Genomic DNA, 19,715 nt, shown 5'->3' with positions numbered 1-19,715 from the left:
AGAAACAAGCAGGTACTCTGGCACAGAGTACCTGCACTTTATTTTTTCCATTTCAAGCACTGCTCTGAGGGCCGGCATTCGCAGGGGGTTGCAAATTGCAACCCACCTCATGATTATTCATGAGGTGGGCATTTGCGACCCCCTTGTGAATCGCAGATGGTGTCAGGGACACCATCCAACGTTCGGAATTGCGACTCGCAAATTGCGAGTCGCTCTGACTCGCAATTTGCGGGTATCAATTCTGAATGTTGCTACATGTGGCCCTATGTCCCTTATTATGAGTGGCCTCTTAATTCCAATTGGACAAGTAATGGTAAATCCAAAGGGTGGGGAAAATCCTGGTCATTTTCCATTTAAATCTCAATGATGGCCTATATGAGTTACTGTGTTCTTTAGATTCAAGGAAACAAGATTTGAAATCTAGTCCTCCAATGGTTTAGACAGAGAACCCTACTGTGTTTGGCTTCCACAGAGCCCAGAGATAATCTGTTGAGGAAGGTTGTGCTTACAAGACAGATAGATAGATAGATAGATAGATAGATAGATAGATAGATAGATAGATAGATAGATAGATAGATAGATAGATAGATAGATAGATAGATAGATAGATAGATAGACCATTCTGATGCACTGACAGTAGTGGGCCAGATGGACAAGCCTTCATCTTTGAGATGTTAGCAATTGCAGTCGATCTGTCCATGGTTGCATTAGTTGCGACAAATTCACTTTATGGTGTCACAGGGCTTGCAAACCCCCTACGGCCTCCGGGGAAGTCTGTTTTTCAGCATATAGGTAAGTATGGCTGGGAAAAAGTCAGTTGCAGCATGAAAGTTGCAAATCCTAGCCACCTTTTCGAATAGTCTCTAAATATGTTTGCACTTCACTACTTTCCAACGTGACTATCCCACATATGTGTGGTGCCCTCCTTGTGACTTTATGTGTCCAGCTGACATCCAAGCTTTCAGCACACATCACTTTATTACAGTCTAAGAGCAAGTAAATGTCCTCATGCAGACAAGGACACCTATCTAATTCTGCCAGACAATAGGGGTGGGTGGAATTCGCAGAGAATTCTGTGGAGTTACATTAACACTCTGCAAGATTCCATGGAGTTCAGCGAATGGGTGGAAATCAGCACGTTGCACTGCTTGCACTGATCTGTAGTTCCAGGAGCACTTTCTGTGCTGAAAAATCAGTGTGAATGGCACCAATTGGCACACCAGAGAGGCTGCGGCTCAAATTGATTTTGCTGCCGCTCAATTAGATTTTCTACTCGAGCTGCAGTTTTCTCACCACAAATAGTCATGTCCATTCGTGACCGCGTGCGGTGAGAAAAACTCACCACGTGGTCTCCTAGCACTCAAAAATCATATTAGGGATGGTAGTTTTCGTTTGCGCACGCCAACTTACTTTTGACGAGCTGCGTGCAAGAAAAAACTCTGCTACGGTGCGGTTGGCAGAATTTGGCCATAACTCTGCATTACAGACATAATGGAGAGTGGCCAAAATCCACCAACCCCCCTGGCAGAGCAGAATTTATCGCCCACTTCTACCAGAAAATCCACACATGACCACTGGCACCAGAGGATCATCACAAATGAGGATGGAGGACGGGATAAACAGGAAGAGCTGGCAAACCGCATGTGCTCTCAGTTTTGTGTATGCACCATCAGCCTCATATCCCTATCATTTATGTGCATGTGCTTTGCTAGTTACATGTGTTGACACAAGCTTGCCCACCCCCAAGTGAAACACACACGTTCACTATAAAAAGGTCTGAGCTCTTTGAGAGCAGAATTTGATCTCACGGATGTTAAAACACTGTTGGTGTTTGCTTTCCCATCTATTTCATGACCTAGCTTGCTACTTTTGCTAAACCTCTATTTCATGCTAATCCCTTCCTTATTCACAGTTTTGTCCATTTCGAAGATCTTCATCAATTACATTGACAGGTACGTACTTCCTCTCTTCCTTGCCTTACACTCTGTCTAGTTCTGGTTGGTTCTGCTGTACTCTTCCTGTTACCAATTTCTTATTTGTGTTGATACAACATTCTAATTCTCAGTGTCTCACTTATGATGAGGAGCTCTTTACAAGATGATGCCACACCTGCCTGTATCTCCTTATGATCCACGCCCAGCGATGGATGCCCTTTTTATTGCACGCCTGCAGTGAAGGCAGTGGACGATCCCACTTTAGATGCTAATTATTTTAACCTGGTATATGTGTTTCAATTCATTTTAGCATATATTTACCATGGAAATCACACAGTCCTTCTGACTCATTGGACACTTGTCACATGTGCCATAGAAACATTGACTAAACAATCACTCATCTGGAACGTGTGGCAGGTTTCTCAAAAAGATGACATCTATCTTGATGCTCCTTGAACAGCTCTGAGTTGGTGATAAAAATAAACCACCAACGTACTTAAAAAAATCCAGAGAGGGCAGGAATGTGTGTGAGCACTGGTGCTGGGAGTCGGGGAGGTGTAACAGATGTTTTAGCAGGGCTGGGGCAACTTACTTCTAAATATAGAATGAAAACATCCTCCAGGGAAAAGGAAAACATGACAGCCCTAACATGTGTCGCCACTTAGTGTTGTTGCCAAGTTTAGCTACCTCTTTATTAACTAAAAGGTAAGCTTGCTTGTGGAGAGTCTTGATCAAGTGTGAGGCCTGGGATATTTACTACCCTTGTGGTAGGCCTGGAGCTGGAATGCCAATATCAGAATTTGCAAACAGACAAAGATCCCCTTCCTCTTCACAGGAGGTGTGAAAAATGACCTGATTTTGGCAACTACTGTCCCCTGAGAGCAAGAGAAGGGCTGCACTTGTGAGGTCCCATAACCCTGTACGTGGAGTCAGAGGAGAATTGCAGTGGTACTAATAGAGGAAAGCAAAGGAGATGCTGCTGGCAGAGGCAAACAAGCTTCACTCTACCTTGGGTGACTGGAAAGAGACTATAAGAGGGATTGATATAGCAAGAGTTCTCCGAGCTCACATGTCGGATTATCACATTTTTCTCGAGTGAATTGTTGTAGTGATGTTGTGTGGCAGCCTGGGGGGTCTGGCGTTGATCTTACACATGCAAGCTGCTGAGGTCTTACAAATGGAAGCTGTAAGGAGCACATTGGAAAATAGACCAAAATAAAAAGCCAAATAATAAGGAAAACAAGATAAACAGCCATTTTGAAATCAGGCGATTAGAATCCGTATGTTAGCTGGTCATTTTGGAGTCTGGCAGCTGCCGAGAGGGCCAGAGCTAGCAATCACAGACTTGGGTCACACCAATTACTAATGCCAGAACCAGTGAAAGCCTATGACCAGAGCCGCAAATGAGAAAAAAGAGAACAAAGGTAGCCTATATATATTTGCACCAGAGGCTTTCATATATAGAGACAAGACCCACATGGGGCCAAAATCACATACGAAGGACTTAGAGTTGGCTGCACTAAGAAGGAGAGAGAAGTCAATTTCATTGGTAGAGAGTAGGTTAGTTGGCATAAAACCTTAAAGGAGAACACATCCCTGTTCATTAGAACGGAGAAACTGGTGAATGCAAGAGAGAACAATAGAATCAAAGTACTAGGGATGACATAGGGCATGGAAGGACAGGGCCAGGTTTTATTTGTAGCAAATTGGATGACAGAAACATTTGAATTAGATAACGAAGAAAGGTTGAATACAGGTCGACAAGGATGTGGCCAGCATCATCATGTACAGTGATCGATACAAGCAAAGGCTCATGGCTGCAATATGTGACAAGGAGGGACCACGGTATGGCGAGCATGAAACATTGATTTTTTGTCTTGACACCGGAAACATTGAGAAAGACGAGGAATATAAACATAGTAAGGAAGGAGTTCTTTAAACAGGGAAGAAAAGTAGGCCTAATTCACCCAGCAAATGTGAAAGACACAATTGTGAGAAGTAAATTCTCTAAATTGTAAGTTGCTTGATTTTGCTAGTTCGCGCACAACAGAAATAAGTAGCAAGATTCTTCACATCTATAGCAGGCAAAACAAATTGTTACTTTTTCTCTTTTTTTGTGCCTTGGCAAAGTTTTTCCAAGAGCAGTATTTATGCAGTTTAACAGATTCACAATACCAACACAGTGTGTCCACCATCCAGGTCAAGTCTGCAAACCCTGAGAAGAAAAGGCCGCAATCTTTATGCCTTCTGACCAGGGCCGTGCCAGTGCCATTTTTTCCAGTTGTTCCACCTGCCACAGCAGCTTCTGGTAGGGTACACAGTGCTTAATTTCCACTTGTTGTTTTCTATGCAGAGCAACGGCACCTATTTTTGTGGGCTGGCGCTTATTTTTCTTCCTCAAGTGTTTACTGTGAGCAAAAGACATATATGGGAAAGCCGGAGGAAGAGAAAAACGAAAAAGCATAACAATGGGAGAAAGCAGAAAGCTGCAGGAATGAGTTGAAAGGGCAGAGAGTGGCATTAAATGGATTGAAGAGGCCTGAGATGGCTTCAGGATTATGCTGCCTCAGTATTCCGTGCGTGCACATTTAATTGCAGCAGCCGTGTGTTTAAGGGGAGCGCTTTGGGCACCGGCACGTTTTTCTTTACAAATTAAGCACCAAGGGTACATCACCATGCACCCAGATTCCTGGTAAAAAATAAAAGAACGAGAGGGCAAACAGTGTGTGTGCCTTCCAGTCAGCCAGTTCAAAAAATGGTGAATGGAATGCTTGAATTAATCTGGATGGAATGCTTGACTTAACCTATGCCACTGGTAATTACTTTGGGTAGAGTCCTGCGTGCAAGGTGAGCTCCAGGATCCACACCTTAGCCCTGGCACCAGCTCCTCTTTCCCACTGCCCGGCCTTTCACCTAGTCACTGGCATACTGGTGCCTAGTCAGGGCATACTGGTCAATGCTGGAGGGAGTGAATACTCTGCTGCCGTCTCTCCGCAATAGTTGCAATTAAAATGTACTTTAATCCTTGTTTTTGAGAAGCCACTTTCTAAAATAAACCTAATCAATATCACCACACCACAAGTCCTTGAGATTCAATGATATACTTCTGTGTCTGTAAAAGGTAGATTTCAAGCACTCCGGAAGTAAATCTTCTATCAGGGATTCTTCATTTTTATACAACTTGGCACAAAGCTTCAAAGTGATCCTCAAAACAAGTTTCCACATAATGCAGCATCTAAAGCCCAAGGCAACATGTGTTTTGTCCGCATAGATAATACAACTGCAGACTTCATCAGGGCTTTAATGCCAAGATACCTATATTGATATGTATTCTAAAATAGCCACTGTTCAAAGCACCACCAAGAGAAAAACCTGTAGTGAAATCAATCAATCAATCAATCATTTGTTAAGCGTGCGTCTCAAGGCGCTGGTGGGGGGGTGCTACTGCTTGAAAGCCAAACCAAGCACTGCATGCCGAATAGTCATTCAAAGTGACTAACACACAGTGAAGAAAATAAATTACCAAGTGATAAGGCCAGTGAGTAAATGAAAAGAAATATAGATAGCTCAACAAAGCAATATCAAGACAGAAAGTCAATTGCCCTTTCTCACCTTACGTCAGAGTATTTCATATTCTGCTTATTCAGGTATTAAGGCCCTCATAATGAACATTGGTGGCTGAGCCTGCCATGCCGGTGGTGGCGGGAATGACCGCCAACAGCATGGCGGGCTCAGCCTCCAAATAATGAAGGCTGTGGGGACCGCCACAGGTGGCCATCCACCACCGCCAGGCTACTGCCAACAGGCAGCCTACCAATGGCAGAAATCATTATCCGACAGGGCAGCACTGCAAGCAGCGCTGCCCTGTCGGATAATGATCCCTTTCCTCCAGCCTTTCCCTAGCAGGTTCCCCTGCCAGGAAAAGGCCGTCGAAAGGGGGGCTCCAGGTCCCCCGTGCAGTGCCCCGTTGCGCAGGTCACTGCCCGATTTACAGGCAGTGATCTGCTCGATGGGTGCAGCACACCAACGTTGGCGGCGGCTCCATTTGATGTCAATGTTAAGGCCCTTTTCCCTGCTGGACTGGCGTGCAGAAAGACTGTTGTCATGCTGGTGGTGTTCTGTTGACCGCCAGTGCTGATCCGCTGAGATCAAATGAGGGCCTAAGTGTCCTATAAATCATCACCTACGACACAAAACCACTAAGTGGACAAAACAAAACCCAAAACCCCAGCCTACACTTCTCTCAAGGTGTGTTATAGACGCTCACCTAGGGTGATGTAAGGAATGATGTAGTATTCTATCCATCTTATTACATCATGAGTATATTAATCTGTAAAATAATATGATAGATGAATATACTCATGATGTAATAAGATAGATGGAGTGCTATTGGAAACTGGCTTACGGTGAATCTTTGATGAAAGACTTACTTCAGTACTATACTAAATAAAGTAAGATATTTGTGGTCACCATCTTTATACCGAAGCTTTTGCCTAAAAATTTAATCAAGTGTATGATGAATGATGTTTTTTTTCAGGTGAGACAAAAATATGAGGTGTACGTATAGTGATGACAACTGCTATTAGGTCACGGTGTACAGATCATAATATGTCATCACAGTCAGTGGAAGACTATATAAGTACCTAAAAGTACAACACAAACAGGAATGTCCTATTCCACATCTATCAACTTTTAACATAATTTTGTCACATTCCGTGGCCCAGCGTAAATTCCGCAATATATTTTCGTACATCAAAATGGTGCCCAGCAAACACCCCTTAAATTTGAGTTTCTAACACAAAAACCATAGCAGCCAACTATCCAACATAAGTATTTTCACTGAAGATGTGTCATCTGTCTTCAATGTACTACAAAAAAGATATAAAACATTTTATCATACTTTGCATACATTTTGCACACAGGATTTCGTAATATTTTGACCAATATTAAATCCGCATAGGAGGCTATTCATCTTCGAGCTTCAGACACTAGTCGCCTAACATACATTAATTGCTGGAGCTACCATGCTGTAATAAGTAGAGTCCAGACTGTAAAGGACTTTCCGCATTTGGTGTTCTGGGCGCTATTCATATGCCATTGTTCATGGAGTTGTTCAACACTTTGGGCCCTGCTTGCTAAACCAAATTCAATTCTAAACAAGTGCACATATTTTTTTTTGGGGGGGGCGTGGTAGTTGATACCAACACTTATTTTTGGGCACCTGGATTTATTTCTCATCAATAAATTTTGTCTCAGCACAAGACATTGAAAAGCAGAAAATGGAGAAAGAAGAAGGAAGTGAAAGACAGAGAAACAGCTACAAAGGGAAAAAGCAAGGATCAACGTGAGATAAAGGGAAGTGTAGGGGTGGTGGAAAGAAGCATGAGGTGGAATCAAAGCTAGGCAGCCCGGTCTTTAGCAACTCCATATGTCAGTCAGTGGCAGGGTCATAAGGAAAACTTTGAGACTCTCCAATCCTTATTATTATTATGAGTATTATTATCATAAGGAAAACGTTGAGCCTCTCCAGTCATTATTATAATAATTATTATAACTATTATTATTATTATCATCATCATTCATGTAACATAGCTTGCACGGAACACCATTTAATGTAGAACTTCTGATCAGAATGGACTTTTACCTAAATGCATTTGATTGGATGAATAGTTTACCTTTCAACTGTAAAGACTGTATAAAGACTACATTTTATGCATGAAAATTAGGCATGCTCAAATTTCCATTGTTTGGAATTTGCCGACTAGTACTGCCTTAGTCCTCACCCAAGGCCACAACGCTCTATGTCACCGAATCAGCAACTACCTTGTGTGACAAAAATGAATTGAGTCCCAAAAACATAACTGTCAACAAAGCAAATTGATAAAAGAAAAGAAAAACGATTCACAGATATTAACCCAGCAGAAATACTACTCATATTCACTGTTTAAAAACTCCATATGTTTTTCCGCATTTTCTTCCCAATTAGCAATACAATTACCTAGTCCTTTTGGCTGTATTGATAAAATTAATCGTGCTATTAGTATGAACTTTTGGATTTGTATCTGGTATGACAGTTCATTGGTTAATTGGATCTGCCAACACTCGTCTGAGCTTTAGGGGGTTGAGTCAGCAGTTCATATCCTAGAGGTCGATAAAATGAGTATTATACTGTATTGTTGAGAAAAAGAACATATGCTATTTGCACTGCCCAAAATCAAAACTGTTGGACATATGGTTTAAGTAAGTATGTTAATATTATATGTTATTGCTATTAACTAGTGAAATAACTATTTGCAACCAGCATAACACCACCTTATGAAAAAGATCACTAGAGCTACCATACCCCTTGTGTAGTGAGGTTAGCTCAATGCTGATATCTTCAGGGAGTGCGTGAGATAACTGTGTAGCAAGCATGCGAAAAAGATGGATGTTTAGTGCTCGTTATAGGTCCAAATATGAGCAGTGCGGCCTCAACTTGTACACATCAGCAAAAGTTGTCCACCACTGCCCAACAGAGAGCATCAGACCTGCACTGGCAGGTGAGCAGGTCATTCTGACTCAATGCTCTTTCCATTCCGTGCCTCTCTGAAAGTCTTATACGTTATCAAGGTGGAGTTGAGGGAAATATTCTGCAAAAGTATTATTTTAAAATACAAAGACAGAGAATAGCTCAACAGATAGCAAGAGTTAAGGTAATGAGTTGGAACACTTTATATGGTTTGTAGAAAAACAATTCCAACGATTATATTTGCATGCTTTTTTCAAAACCCTTTCATCAGAAAGGAAAAAAATAAAAAAACATCAACGTTCTTACATCCGTACTTAATGCGTCTCTCTATACTTACTATATATATAGATAATAAGTATGACTGTGTTAGAAGAGAAAAAGGATAGGTATTGGGAAAGATTGATAGGATAGGTATTGGGAAAGATTGAACAAGGAAAAGATTGGAAGAGAACAGAGTGAAATAATATGTAACTGGTGCATTGGCAACACTTTTTAAATATTTATCATGCTTCAGATTGTTTTATGAAGTAACTTCACGTAACAAAGGTAAACTTTGACAGAGACCACAAACGAAATGGACCACAACAGATGTAGGCGGTAGTGACTACTGCTCTAGTGATGAATTGTCTTCCTGGAGATCCATTAGTATGGTTGCATCCTTTGTTCTTGATCTATAAATAGCAGCCTTTTATGTGGAATGGTTGACATGACACCACCTAAAGTAGACCGTGGTGGGTCAATGAGAATGTGGGTGGTGCTTTTTGGTGCTTTTTGTGAATCTTTGAGTACGGCTGTTCAACCTTAGGCAAGTACCTATTTGTTGATATGTCAATTGCAATTAATACCTTTGTAAGCAGTTATAATACTTTCTCAGCACCGCTTATAGCAATGGGGATCATACATGTCACACCAAAAGCACAATAAATAAAAGTATGTTTCCTACACTTATGTCTCGATTTCTTGTCCTTTGAAGGTTGCTTTCCACATACAGCCGTACAAGGGGCGCAATGATAACACCGTGCACGATAACATCAAGTACATCATTGATAAGTAAGTCTACTTCTAGTAAATAACCAATATTGTGTCGTAAATGAGTAGTGCCATCTGAATTTTCCCTGTTGGTCTATATTTCAACTCCCCGTCTAAGTGGAGATGTACATTGTAAATAAAAATGGAATATAGTGTAACTTGCTATTAATATTGTATTTTAGACTGGTGCTACAAATCAAAAACTAATGCAAGCGGTCATATTTTTTACTTCTTTTCTCAGCATTTCTTATATAGCTTGTATTCCTTTAATGAACTGTTAGCAACAGCTGAAAGAGGAAGTGGCGTTAAAGAAGGGAAATTTGTTAAACTAGCAAAGATGCAAAGTAAAAAAGTTACATTTCTTTCACTTAAGGCCTACAGCCAAATGGCACCTTTTACGTTGTGCGTTCGCAGCTCTGCAGAAAAATACTTAAAAACGAAACATATGATGGATGGCGCATCTGTCATAAGATAAACTATAAATAGAAAGGAACAGCATGTTTCAATTTACCAAACACTATCTGTCCTGTTTAATTCTACCTTAATTTACATTCTGAAATGTACATTTTTTTCAGAATACAAGTTTCCACCTTTCAATGAAACCAATATTCTCACAGTTTTAAAAACCTCTGCTGAGGTCAGAATTCAGATGTATTACCATAATGAACTTCTGTTGGGACGTGAAAGGAAATAGGAATGCAGTTTTCGGTTGAAACTGATTGGTCTGTGTCAAATTGCAAGAACATGATTGTTTCTGTTATACAAGGCTGACTACTGACAGTTCTCAGTAGGTTTGTTATATATTTAAGGAAATGTATTATGTAATAGGTAATTTCCTACGTGCTGATGTGAGTATGAGCATCTGACCTTTTTGTAATTGTCTTTTCTCGTTAGTCAACACACTGTGACTGATACTTGTTAACAGATGTGTGCATAGATTCAAAGACATTCTCACAAAATGTTTGCCTATATCGCATAAAACGTATGAAAAATAGACAAATGGCGCAAAGTTCAAGAGAAGTTGGGCTTCCATGTGAAAATCGGGACATTTGCAACATTATTATAAGTTAGTATAATTGGTTTACATTTCCCTCACAAGTGTTGAGTCATTTGGGAAACAAAGCTATACAAGGTGTGCACTTGCATAAAAAATGTGTGTATGTTTGTATGTGTATGTGTGTTGTATTTCAATAGCATGCACCTAGCCAATGGCAGCAGAGCACGGCACTGGGTCAAAGGCAAGGACACAGTCAACAAACGGTTTGAGAGGTAGCTGTTTTTAGATCTGTTACTGCAAGAGAATATATTGTTCTTTAAAGCAGTGTATCTTCAACTCTCTTGTGAATTGGAGCAGGGTTGTCACTGTCCTGATGTTTATGATGATGTTGTTCTTGATTCTTAGTGCAGAAATGGAAAAGGCTGATTGCCCAAGGACCTCCATGTAGAGATTAAAGATGACAGGGCATTATGAGGTGATAGGGATCTTCTGGCACCAGGAGGCGCCCATGAGCATGAACTAGTGTCAGTTGGAAAGGTATGAGGAGAACCATTGAAGGGTGTTGTCATTGAAGCCCGTTTAAGATTTCAGTGTGTCGACGATGTTGGCAGTGTTGGAAGTAGCCTAGAGGTCAGCAATACCAGGAGAAAGGTCATCTTCATCTATGGTCAGGAGGGCATCATATACGATGTATCAGATATCTGTCTCCATGTTGCAGCATGATCAAAAGCCAGATTAGTAGTTTTGCAGGAGATGGTTGGCTTGGATGTGAATTTAGAGGTGAGCATAGACTGCTATTTTAATGACCTTGACAAAGCAGAGTAGGTAAGTGAGTGACCATACTTCAAGAAAACATTAAGGTCTATTTTAGGTTTCATTAGAAATGGGAGAATCTGGTGCATCTTGATAGCTTGTGGGGAGATGCCTTGAGTGAGGCCAGTATTGACAGTGGAGAGAAGGGGTGAGAGAGCTTCGCTAGAAAGGTGAAGTGTAGGTGAGACATATTCTTCATAGAAGGTTGCTTTGATGGGATTCGAGTATGTTGGCACTATCTATGAGAGATAAGACTTAGAAGGATAATGATTGAGGATGCCACGAGAAGGGGAAGCAGGATTGGTGTTGCCAATGGTTCATGACATTGTGCTTGCCTGTGGTATGTAGGATAGGAAGGTCAGGCAGGGGTTTGATGTAGTGCTTGTTGTCTTGAAGAGCATTTGGCTTCTGTTGACAGCTTCTTTAATAGTATTGGTATAATACTTTGCTTTGGCTGATTTGATGTGTGGTTTGCTTGTTGCACCAGGACCTTTGTAGCATGAGGTCTTCGTGGGTTCTTCTTTTCTTCCATTTTATTTCTTATCTGGGCATTGATGATTTTTTCCACCATGGTCTTTGAAGTTATTGAAAGCTGAACCTTTCAGCTTGCACTTACGTGTTTAAGATGGAGCTTCTGTGTTCTCTTGTTTTTCCAGAAAAGTGTTGAATTTGTTTAGAAGGGTGCAGATGTCTGATTTTGAGTTGGCAGGGCAAGAAAAGAGTTCAAGCTTAAGGTTGTCAAAGGAGAATTCTTTGAAGGATCTGAAGATTTGGTTTTTTTTTTGGTTTGACCTGGGTTTGTTGGTGGACGCCAAGCAGAGAGACAGGGATGGCTTGGTGGTTGGTCTAGTCAAGAAGTGTTGATGGCTTGTACTGTGGTGTTTGTGATGTAGCGAAGATAAGACTGAGGCTGTGGATTTGCAGGGTATTGGAAGGTTGACATGCTGTACCTCTTTGAGTGTGTTGATGAGGTTGAGTAGGGTATCCTTGCTTGTTGAGTGTCTGTGAGGTTGACATCACTGTAAAGGCTGTGTTGGCATAGTGGGTTGAATGAGGTGGTGAGGAGATCTGAGAATTTGTCAATTAAGCCTTTTTTCTGATGTAGCAGCTTGCGAATGACATTGAAGGTGATCAACTGCAGCAGAGAGACGGATGGTGTGGTGGTTGGTGTAGTCAGGAGATGGTGATGGCTTGTACTGGGATGTTCGTGATGTAGAGAAGAGGAGGTTGAGGCTGTGGATTTGCAGGGTATTGGCAGGTTGACATGCTGTACCACTTTGAGTGTGTTGATGAGGTTGAGCAGGGTATCCTTGTTTCTTTGAGTATGTGTTGCATGAGAGGTTGACATCACTGTAAAGGTTGTGTTGGAATGCTGGGTTGGATGAGGTGGTAAGGTGATCTGAGAGTTTGTCAATTAAGCCTTTTTTCTGATGTAGCAGCTTGAGAATTACATTGAAGGTGATGGACTGAGTTGAAAATAGTGGAAGTGACATGTGAGGAGCTCCATGAAGTCGAGTCTCATTTGATTAGGAGTCAGGAACGTGAGGACTCATGGATCACAGCTAGACCTCTTTGTTTTTACATGTGTGTTATACACAATGGATGCCTGTGGGAAGTGTGTTATTTAGCATGAGTGAGACATGTTTCTATGATGAAGAGCGCATCAAATTTGTGATAGTTGAGTTCTACGATATAGTGGAGTAATGCAGAGTGTGCATTAATGAGCAGGACTTGAAATGTGTGCTGGGTAGTTTGAAAGTGTGTGGAGTATAGTGGGATATGTATGAGGTTGAGTCTGTGTGTTGTTAGTGTGCCATGTGAGTAGTTGTGTGGTGTAGGTGGGGTGTGATTGTGGGGATTGGCAGCGTGTGGGTACTGGGTGAGGTACATAATAATATCTGACCTTTTAGATACAGGAGTTCTGGCCAAAGTCCTTCTCTGGCGCCAACAGGCTCAAACAGCTTTGCAATTGTCTTTGTAAAGTGTTTGCTGGGGATGTCTGGTTTGTGGGATGCCCCAAGGAGTGGATATTGGGAAATGCAATGCTGGCAATTCCTATAGAGATGAATGATGAAGAATGATTTCCGCCTGTTTAGCTCCCTCTTGAAAAGATGGTATTGGTGAAAACCAGGATGTCAATTCTGGAAAGGGTGGATGCTAGGAAATGCAGTGATATTAGTTTCCCTAAAGGTGGATGATGGAGAATCAAAATTATGATCACAAATTAACAGCACTACACAGTTTCACAGTACTTGTAGTGTTTTTATAGGCAAGAATATGTTAAGACGCCTTAACCTTCTAACTCCCCAGACATCAGGAGAGTATAGACACAGAGCCACGAGGAAACGGATGAGGCAAGCCATTTGAACCCTAAATCCCAGAAGACACCTTACCTACAGTGGAGACTGAGCATTCCTTCTGCAATTGTGTTCAGCAAATCTCTGTGGCAATGCAGAGCACTGAGCCTCAACCAGCGCTGCCTTACCCAAAACAGTGAGGGGAAAGATAATGCACAATTGGAAACGTGGACCTACTCCACAACCTTCTCCTCAGATACTTTCCCTGCCATCAGGAAAGTGCAGAAACAGTGCTTTGGAAACACAGAAAAGGAAAAATGTTTGTGCAACAAGCCGTAGAAGACACTTGGACCCACATGTGAAGATTAGGGGTTTTCTCCTCCACTGTGACTAGCTATAAGCTGAACTTATTCTCTTTAAAAATCTCCCTGGGCTTCAGGTTGCACTGAACGGCAATTAACGACACTTCACTTCAGACAGTGAAGTGGAAGACATTTCCAAATGATAACCCAGATCTACTGCACTGCGTGTTTTCTATGTACCTATCCTACCATATGGAGAGTGTGGGAGTAGAGCTGAGAGAACATAAAGGAGAGAAGTCATCAATACATCAAGTCCCAGAAAGCATCTGGACCCATGAGTGGAGGGTGGACATTGCCTCTGGTCTGGTATCCAGATGTGAGTGAGTCTTACCCTCTGGAAAAATCTCCCTGGGCCACACATTGCATTGAGCCCCAACCAACAGTTGCCTCAAACCAGATGGCGAAGGTAAGACTACCTAATCGGGAATCAGGATCTACTCCAGTATGCACTGTTAAGTACCCCATCATGCCATTGGCAGAGTACATGAGCAGAGGTTTGAAGACTCTGAGGAGGCAAGTCATCAGAACAACAAGGCCGAGAACACACCTGGGCCCATGATTGGGGGTTGGGCAGTGTCTCTACTTCTTTGTCCAGCTGTACAAAAAAGTAGAGACACTGCCAGTGGGGGTGACGGGCAGGCCAAAGAGAAGTCCTTATGCAGCCAGATGAGGCTGTGCTGGGCCCCATCTCTGTAACCTGCTTTTCTTTGAGACTTAAGTTTACTTAATTATGGCCAGGCAAGATGGCCAGCGGGACATGCTCCTAGTGAGCTCCCGCCATCCCGGTGAATCCTCTACTAATCCTGGGGTGCCCTCAACATTTGGCACCCCTCCCAGCAACGTGAACCAGAGCCCTGAGGGTCGTAGGCTGCTGCTGCCCACTGGAATCGGCCTGCTCCGGGTCGGTCCAGAGTGGGGATCCCTCTCCCCTGTGGAATTTTCGATTGCCGGCAGCCGGCTGGGGGCTTGTTGTGGTCTCCGGGGGTCCCCGGTTGGGGGCTGGAACAGCGGGGACCCGAGTCGGGCTGACCCGGCTGGGCCTGTGCGGCACCTGGAGGCCTAGAGGTGACGTGGCCCCTGCTCTTGACAAATGAGATTGGGAGACAGCGGCTGCAGGTTTAGAGCTGTGCCTGCTCAGGAGCTAACTGCTGACCCCTGTGCAGAGGGGGGCCCTTCGGACATTGCTTGGGCTCTGCCTGGGCACATTGTGGATGCTGGCTTATGGGACCTGGGCCTGTACAGTGGATGGCAGCGGCGTGGACTGGTGATTGTTTTCGTACCGCCTGGTGCTGAGTGGCCCCTATCGGCCAACAGGGCAGCTGAGGAGACATTTGAGGGAGCGCCTGGTTGTGATTGAACAGGTTGGAGTGCAGTTTGAAGGGGGGGACTCTCTTGAGTCGCTAAGGGCAAAGGAGATATCAGGGCACCTGCCAGGGGCCTGGCGTGGGCCTCCTGGAACTGAGGGTGCTGGGCCTGCAGTGGTACCTGTGTGGGTGCTTAACCTTCCTTGGTCTGGGACTGCCTAACGGGTGCTGGGGTGTTTTGGCACCTTGAGACTGCGGAGGTGACACTCGGGCCTCTGATCCAGTGATCTGTGGGTGTCTTCTTGCCTTCCTGGGCTTAAACACAGAACGATACGGTCTACTTCTACAGCTGCCTAGGGATGGGGCGACATCAGCTGACCGATGTCTCACTGGGAAACACTATGGAACAATATACCACTCCAGTACCCCTGCTGCTGTGCCCTGTCAGGCTTGGGCGGGCTGACAATGGCCAGAGTGGGATGATGACCACTGAAGAACAGTCGTGAGCCGAGATTCTTGCCGCTATTCATGGCTCAAGAGTGGCTCTTGAAAGCAAGATTGAAACAGTGTCGGTGGAGGTGAACCTCCTCAGGGCAGATCTCAGAAAGGTCTCCAACAAGGTCAAGGTGGCGGAGGGCTCTATTTTGGAGCTGCGGACGGAGGTGGGGGTTTTGCGTAAGCAGATGGTGCAGGCTACCTCCATGTTCGGAAGACAGGAAGTACGGCTGGAGAATGCTGAAGGCAGTTCTCGGCGTAACAATATAAGACTGTTGGGATTCCCGGAACGTGCAGAGGGGTCAGCGGCCGGAACCTTTGTGGAAAATTGGATTAAGGATGTGCTGCAACTGGTGGAGCATGCTTGATGGGACAGAGAGATGTCACTTGAGTAGTGCAAGATGGTGTATGGCTGGCTGGGAGCTTTGTCAGTTGAAAGAGTTAGGCATACCTTTGAATAGGCTGGGTAGCATTGCTTGTCTTGGGACACGCATCAGTGGGAATCAGTAGTTTTATCTATTATTACCTGTGGGTGGGTTAGCGGGGTTGGGTTGGTTTTACTGTTTGGGTTGTATTGTTAATCAGCAGCTGATGAGGAGTGGGGCAAAACAGGAGATGGGGCAACATGTCAGCCTTTCTAGTTGATGATGCGGGGCTATTCACGAGTCTTAACCTGGAATGTCAGGGGTTTGGCACATATGTAAAACTCTACAGAGTGCTCACCTTCCTGAAGAAACACGAAATAGGCATTGCACGCTTACAGGGAACCTATCTTAGTGACAAAGAGGCCCAGGGACTGGCCAGAAATGGTGGGGTCACCTATATCACTCCTCCAACTCTATGTATGCTAAGGGAAGTTTGATTTCAGTGGCCCCTGGGGTCTCATTCTCCCTCCCTTATACTGAGGCGGGGGGGGGCAGGTATGTCCTTTTACTGGGCACGCTGGGCAGCCTACCACTATCAGTACTGAACACCTGCATCCTGACCAGTGATGATCCGGGGTTCTTCCACACCATGCAGGACTTGCTGGTACAGGACCTGGAGTTGCCATTGATGTGGCTTGATGACTTCAATTGTGTATTGGGCCCCAAACTGGATCGGGTGCACCCAAGATATGATACAAAGCCAAACATGACAGAGACACTTCGCAGGGTAACCCAAAACCTTTGGCACAAGACGTCTGGAGACTGATACACCCTATGCAACTGTATACACATGCAACTCACTAACACATAATATGCACAGTCAACTAGACAAGGTTCTGATTACCAGGTTTCCCCTCCTGGAAGATTTAGAAGATACCCACTTGGCTTGATTCATATCTGGTCCCTCTCCTGTTAATTTCAGGATAGCGTGGGGGACAGTAGGTCGGGGCGGGAATGTGGTGAATGCTGGTAAACATTCTGGAGGACCCAGAAGGGTGGGAGGCTTTATCTAATGCTTCCACAGGATACATGGGGTTGAACTGGGACTCCACGGCACTTAGATCTACAGAACGGGAGGCCTTTAAAGCATTGATATGGTGCATGTGTTTGAGCCTCACTTACGGGGTGCGTCAGAGCTCCTTAGGGAAGAAGCTAAACTTGCTCAAATGCAGGCGGAAGGCCCTAGACTCCCCAGTGCACATGATCAGGAATATCTCATCCGTCATCGAATTACAGACACTTGGGACTGGCTACTTAAGTATACTTTCCGACAATACCAACAGAGACTGCACTGGGAAGGGTACAAGTTGGGCAAACTCTTAGCCTTGATTCTGCATAGCGAGACTGTCCTTCCACTCGTTACAATGATCAATTCGGATATGAAGGTGCTCTGTAACTGCTTGCTACTCGCTTAATCACACACATAACCCATCTGGTACATAAAGACCAGTGCAGCTTCATTCCACTGGGATGAACCTAAGACAACTATCCCATGTACTGCACGAGGTGCAGGGCTACGAAGAAGAGATGGCGCTGGTCGCTATCGACTTGGAAAAATCTTTTCATATCTTGGACTGGGGCTACTTGGTTGAGGTGCTACAGGTCATGGGGTTTGGGCCTCAGTTCTGTGGCTGGTTTTGCCTTTTCTATTTTGAGTCATGGGTGAGAATCAGGATGGGGACAACTCGCTGTGAGGTCTGGCCCCTGGGACGCGGAAGAAGATAGGGGTGCCCACTCTTGCCGCTCCTGTTTATGCTCACAATAGAGCCATTTACAATTTGAATGGGGCAGGAGATGCAGGCCTGGGGCATGCAACTGGGGGATGTTCTATATGTCCTCACATTCAGTGGCGCAACAGGCTAGCCATAACATGGACAGGGTTTTAGAGGTCCTTAAGTCCGTCATGCTTTTCTGAGATACACTCTCACTCTCCTCTAATGGGCCACTTAGCCATCTCCAAGATGGTGCTGCTTCTAAGGTGCCTGTATGTGCTGCAGAATTCGCAATGTCCACTTCCATTAAGGGTCTTCAAGCAATTAGACTCTCGACTCATATATCTCCTGTGGGCGGGTAAGCATTGCGGGGTGGCCCTGTTGGCACTGAAAAAGACGTATGAAGAGGGGGAACTGGAGGCCCAAGCCTGGACCTGTATTACTATGAAGCACATCTATAGCGTGTGGCCAGTTGGCCAGACCCTAATGGTAATTGGGAGAAGCACCTGTTGTCAGGAAGAGTGGCAGTAGAGAGCCTACCTGAGCTCCTGATGGAAGGCAGGGCTCCCACCAGATATCCCGCATATAGTGCGAGTCAGGCCCTCCATCTGGCAACGGTTTGCCCAAAACGAGCTAAAGAGAGACCCATTCCATCTGGAGATTCTGACCAGGATATTGAAATGCGTCCAACAATTATTGGAAGAAGTGTCCTTTTAGGATTTGAGAATGAATGGCTGAAATATTCTTGGAGACCTATGCCTCGGGGAGAATTTAAACAGAGTTTATTATCCTTTCCATGTAAAAGGATTTGCAGCAGGTGCTGCTGGTGGGGGGCTAACCTCCTCCGCTCCATACGGAGGAGCCGTGCCTATCTGGTTCTATTAAAACTGTTACTCAGCAGCAAATAATGATTTTGTCTTGCATGGAAGCACAGGAACTCTATTTCATCCACATTGCACCTTCTACAATCGAAAGTAAAATAGGTTGTGCAAAACATACAATGTTGCACTCAGAACAAAATACTTGTGCTTTACAACTGGTCTTTAGATTTGGTTTAACTTTGATCTGTGTCTGCACTATAGAAATCTAGAAGCATCTGTTTCTATTGAGAAACAGTATTACATATATGTGTTTCACGCGCCTGGCCAGAAACATGGTAGGATTCAAGACACAGAAACTTCTGAAACAGAAGTACAATATTTTAGGGTTTTCTGTACTTAGACTACCCTCTTGTAAGAACTGCTGTTTTTAAAACGCGGTCTGTGGTGTAACATGAATTTTTATGAATAATGAAACCAAAAATGTTCAAGATAAAGATGGAAACATCATTTCACCTTTTTAAATAGGTCAGGATATGTTTCCTGTTGCAGGCGAACACCCTTTCCCAGTCCATTAAATGGGGGCAATAATGCTGTCTAATATACGTTTTCACCTTACTAACTACATTATTCATCAATGGAAAATACCTAACTACATCATTCATTAATGGAACAGTAGCTCACTTTGCAAGAAGTCTGCCAATGCACTACATATGGCATATTTTAGTAACGTTTGATCCATTTGAGTTAGAAACTAATGTTTTGTTATAGAAAACTGCAAAACATGTTGATGAAGATGGAATATGTGGCAACTGTGTTAAATCTATAACTGCAGAAAATGCATTAGACACACAATTTCGTTTTTCCAGTTGCCTTTGTTATATCCCTATTATATGTAAGCTCCCAAAATCTGCTTGCAAGCTTCTCCACTCAGCATACAAGCTAGCAGAAAGCATCCACGGACTACTCCCACCTTGCAGGATCCGCCATATTACCTACAGACTCTTCACACTTCCTGCAA

The 19,715-nt window shown here is 43.8% G+C and overlaps 1 protein-coding gene across 1 annotated transcript in view; it reads left to right on the top strand.

Moving 5' to 3' along the window:
- The window catches only part of MANEAL (mannosidase endo-alpha like), a 165,772-nt gene that overhangs the window by 112,564 nt on the left and 33,493 nt on the right, over positions 1-19,715 (top strand). The window contains exon 4 of the mRNA XM_069223984.1: positions 9,416-9,492. Within this exon, the coding sequence (XP_069080085.1) occupies positions 9,416-9,492 (77 nt within the window). The remainder of the gene's footprint in view (positions 1-9,415; positions 9,493-19,715) is intronic.

The sequence above is a fragment of the Pleurodeles waltl genome, chromosome 3_1, assembly GCF_031143425.1.
Source record: "Pleurodeles waltl isolate 20211129_DDA chromosome 3_1, aPleWal1.hap1.20221129, whole genome shotgun sequence".
Taxonomy (NCBI): Eukaryota; Metazoa; Chordata; class Amphibia; order Caudata; family Salamandridae; genus Pleurodeles; species Pleurodeles waltl.
The sequence above is the reverse complement of the archived record's forward strand: the minus strand, read 5'-3'. Positions and strand labels throughout refer to the sequence as shown.